This window comes from Triticum urartu, chromosome 2, assembly GCF_003073215.2.
Source record: "Triticum urartu cultivar G1812 chromosome 2, Tu2.1, whole genome shotgun sequence".
Taxonomy (NCBI): Eukaryota; Viridiplantae; Streptophyta; class Magnoliopsida; order Poales; family Poaceae; genus Triticum; species Triticum urartu.
In genome coordinates this window covers 519,053,603-519,058,493 of record NC_053023.1, presented here as the reverse complement: position 1 = coordinate 519,058,493, position 4,891 = coordinate 519,053,603, and the positions used below count along the sequence as shown (strand labels likewise).

General features: G+C 45.9%; 1 protein-coding gene across 1 annotated transcript; it reads left to right on the top strand.

Annotated features, from left to right (window-relative positions):
• Positions 1-929: 929 nt before the first annotated feature.
• LOC125537190 lies at positions 930-4,630 on the top strand. The gene is made up of 2 exons (XM_048700494.1): positions 930-2,376; positions 4,548-4,630. Exons 1-2 carry the CDS (start codon positions 930-932, stop codon positions 4,610-4,612), a joined length of 1,512 nt encoding a protein of 503 aa, XP_048556451.1. The 3' UTR covers positions 4,613-4,630.
• Positions 4,631-4,891: the final 261 nt, after the last annotated feature.

Genomic DNA, 4,891 nt, shown 5'->3' with positions numbered 1-4,891 from the left:
TCTCTTCTTATCTTGAGACTCCCTGGAATGATGGAGTGATGGTTGAAATGGAGTGGAATGAAGTGATACGATTGCCATAACGAAGAGGTATGCAAGTCTACATACAAAGCTCGACAGAAATCTGGCCGCTACCTTGAAAAATTAGCTAGTCCGAGTGTACTGAAGAAATAATCTCGAAACTATCACACACATCCAATATTTAAACTATGAACCCCACATGGCAGGGTGCTGATGGATAATTAATGAGATTCGTTGGATGCGTTCACAACAGGCAATTTAGTACTCCCTCTATCTCATAATATAAGAGCGTTTTTGATATTATACTAGTGTCAAAAACATTCTTATATTATGAAACGGAGGAAGTACATATTAGTTGTAATAACATTTTATAGGACTATGGGCAGGAGGGAGTATTGCGTTTCTCAACACCAAGTTCCAAATCTTTTCCTATGTATTTAAAAAAAATATGGACCCACTTAGACGTTGGTCGGGAGGGATGGCATGTGCGAATGATTTCGCTGGCAGTTTTAATTCTGAAGATGGCAGTTTCTTCAGAACCACACGGCAGTTTCTGTCAAAGAATGCAAATTTTCGTTTAAAATTGTTACTGTTCGATCTCGGAACTAAAACTGTGATAAAAAAGGGATCGTTTTCCATTACTCTCCCAGAGAATGTCAGCCAAATAAGATTTCCGAAAAATTATAGGTATTTGCATAGTATTGCACAATCAATTGCAAAATTTTGGAAGAGGAAGGATTACGTGATTGTTAATTGGTGACCTGTATCTTGTACAGTATAAGCACTGCAGTGTGTGTCGATGTCTCGATGATAGGAGTAGTCTCAATCTGTCACTCACGTAGATCACGAATCATAATCCAAAATCTTGCCCAGTATCCAACGGAAGCATACCGAGCAGTGAAGCACATGGGATGGGGAAACTTGCACGAAACGTTCTGTCAGAGCCAGCAAAGCGCCCGCCCCTCCCTCCTCGGCTTCTCCGACCGGAAGCCATTCCACCCCGCTCCCTCTCCCTCTCCCCAAAACCACCCAAAACCCTCTCCGGTCTGCTCTCCTCTTCGCCTGCTACCAAATCCATCGCCGCCGCCTCCTCCCCGGCCTCCGCCGCAATGCTGCTCCCTCTCCGTCGCCTCTCCGGCCACCTCTACCGCGCCGTCGCCGCCTCCGCCTCCGCTGATGTGCTGCTCCCGCTCCGCCGTCTGCCCGGCCACCTCCGCCGCTCCCTCTCCACCGCCGACTCGAACCCTCCCTGGGCGATGATCTACCGCCTGTCGGAGACGACGAACTACACGCGAGGCGCGTCCTTCTCGCTGGCGCCGCCGCCGTCGGCCACTCTCTTCTCCATCCCCGAGAGGGCGTACGACCTGGAGGAACGCAAGCGCAACCCCGACCGCAGGTACGTTAACTTGCACGCCAGCGTCGTCTTCGCCGCGAGCCAGGACGGCCTTCTCCTCTTGAAGACCACGAGGATCCGTTTGAGCGCCCACACGGCCGCGGGGCTGAACCTGGCCCGCCCCACGGAACAGAAAGCCAAGGTGGTGATGGATGAGGCCGTCGAGAAGGAGTTCGTGCGCTACATGTGCAACCCCGTTACTGGCCAGCTTGTCCGCCTTCCGGACTACTTGGGCATGAAGGAGATCTTGCAGACGGCCACGGGCCTGCTCACCCAAGCAGACGGCGGGCACGGGCCGCCTAAGAGGTACGCCGTTGTTGAGCTCCTAGAGCTCAACGGCGAGGGGCGCTTCGTGGTGTTTTGCTTCTCCTCGGACACAGGGAAATGGGACGCCACGGTGCGGCCATCTCCGCTGCAGCCTGGGCGCGAGATGCACTTGTTGAATCACGAGGTGCTGGCCTTTGGTGGACGTCTGTGGTGGGTGGATGTGAGCTTGGGCGTCCTCTCCATGGACCCGTTCAGTGACAAGTGTGAGCTCCGCCACATCAAGCTGCCTCCCGGCAGCGTCCTTCCTCGCCAATCGCACGCAGAGATTTGCGACCTTATCAAATACAGGCGGATGGGTGTCAGCGACGGGAGGCTGCTGTATGTCGAGGTTTCAATGGAGGCGCCCTACCAGATCAGGTCATTCGTGCTGGACGACGAGAGCGGCCGCTGGACGTTGGAGCACCAGGTGTCACTGGATGCCAAGGAGAGGCCTTTGGTTGGCGCCATTGATCCGCTCAACGCTGACTTGCTGTACCTCAACTTGGGCGCTGAAGTTATTGTTAGCATGGACATGCGCCGGAACAGGATCATTGCTCAGTCATCTGTGTTGGCCCGTGGTATCCATCCATGCTATTGCGGGTCAAATGTGTTCTTGCCATGTGTGCTCCCGTCATTTCTTGGATCAAGCCATATTCCAGGTGAATCACAATACTCTACAGCATTTCTCTTAAGTTCGTGTACTAGTTAAGATATCCTCCTGCCATGCTTGCTAAGCATGTACTATTACTAGTTACTACTAGGTACTTTGGGCTGGTAATTAGTCTATCTATTTTACATGTTACTTGGATCTTGTGTCTCTAGCCTTCGATATCATGTTTGTTTGTGGTGTTCAGCGTCTCCGAACAAAAGTTGGGTTTTGACTTGGTCTTAAATAAAGTTTTGATATGGGTGATTTAGCTCGTCTACAGAAAATTCGTAACTTTTTGTTTGCTGTGATGGTACACTTTAGCTTGGACTAAGAACAACCATATATGGTTAGCAATGGTGTGTATTCTCAGTTACGAAATTGTGCATATGTTCCGATAACAGTTTATCAAAATGGGGTTTGTGGTATGGCATTATACTTTATTTTCTGAACATATGGAAACTCTGAAGTAATAAATCTGATGGGTTCTTGGCAATGGCTTTGGCCTGAACAATTTTTATTTTTTTTTGAAATGTTGGCCTGAACAAGTTGAAGTGTGGATATTTTCTGCTCCATAGTGTAGCAGCCTTCTTTGTTCTTTTTTAGAAAATGATAGCCACTCCTCAAGTATTTTGTATTCACTTAATAACCACACCTCTATACTTTGTTTATTTCACCGACTACTCAAGTATTGTCTTCAAAATTGATTTATTCTCTGATAGTCTGATTAACAATAAGGCAATATATAAGTTATGGGCATCGTGTGCTGAATTCATGATAACATGTTCTATGCATCAGTTCTGTCACTAGCACAATTCAGTATGCAATGCACAGATATATATACACTGTTACAAAGTGTTGCCTGTTAATATTGTAGTTGTCGTTCAAGTTCTTGTACCTTGATCAAAGGATGCCTGCTTTTCCAGGTGATCACAGCAGTGGCGGATCCAGGAAATCAACTTTGGGTGTTCAATTTTTTTTCACCCTGACAGAGAAGTCCATTGGCCCATAGCAATACAGATTGTTCACAAAAACAAAAATAGCTCAAAAGAGGAAGAAACTTACAAAGAGCTATATATCTACTCCCTCCGTTCCAAAATAGATTACTCAACTTTTGTACTAACGTTAGTACAAAGTTGGGTCATCTATTTTGAAACGGATGGAGTAATTCCAAAAATAATTCATATGTTATTTTTTTACTAATGAATTCAATCCAAAGATAATTTATTTGTTGTTTTTAAATCAACAGTCTTCCTCTTTACTAATGTGGTCATGTGTAGAGCTATCTATCTCTAAATGACTAAATCCAAATATAAGCTCCTACAAATGTACATGCCGCTCATTCCATGACCCGTTTGTGCTGATGTTGCATCCGCGGCAGGCATGGCACTGCACGGCTTGACTATGGGGGCTCCATCCAGTCCGCCTCCGGTGCCGTCGGCTTGGTCGAGCCCTCCACCGGCACAGCCGCACGCCCGCTCAGGCCCCGTGATCGTTCGGCTCTGGTGCCGGTGGATTTGCTGAATTTAGACTGAGTTTTTTAATGGGCATTTGAACTAAGTTGAGCTGCTGAGTATCTCTAGTGTTGTCCTGCGTGACAGTGTGAGAGCAGAGGCGGTTTGTTGCTGCTCTTGGGCTGCTGGTTACTGGGCTGTGCCGCTGCAGCCGATGGGCTTATTGATCTGTTTTGCCACACGAGAGCTTAGTATTTTTGTCATTTACATATATATAGTTTTTTTTTGCAGGACATTTTGGGTGTACATCTGTACACCCATGACCAATAGTGGATCCGCCCCTGGATCACAGCATGATATCTACCGTATAAGTATTGTGCTGTTTATACTCTTAGTTGCTATGTGTGTTGAGTAAGGTGTTAAGAGTTCCTGGTAACCTGCTCTATGCATTGTAACTTCAATACTACTTTATAGCTCAATTATTGTTTTCTAGATCAAGGAAGAGTTTACACCCCTTGGCCCCTGCATCAATAATTCATCACACAGCCAAATTTTAGTGCATTGTTTCCGCTAACACTGATATTAGAACAAAAGCAAAATTATGTTAAATGATGCTCTCAGGCAGCACTAATTTTATGATGTTGATGCCACCCATTGTAAAAACATTATGTGTCATTATGGTGGCTGTCATTCAAATTCTTGTATCTTGACCAAAGGAACTTCTTTTCAGGCAAGAAGGGTGCCCCAAAACAGCTAACTTTAGCTGATGTTCTGGTTCGTTCAGACAAATGCTAGAAGAAATGAAGGTACCAAGTTACCAGCCATTGTATCTCTTGGTTGAAGTCTTTTTATTGACCCACTCTTGCTATATATCATACATTCACATGTTTAGGATGATGTATTCGTCTTACATATAGTCAGCGCATTGAGTTCATGACTTGATATAAATGTTGTGCGTAGTTTCTCAATGACTACTAGTTGTTGTCCAATATACCAGCATCCTACTAGACCGTCATTGCTTATCTGGTTGGTATTTCAACAGAATGAGTAATTTGTTTGGGACTCAAAATACTA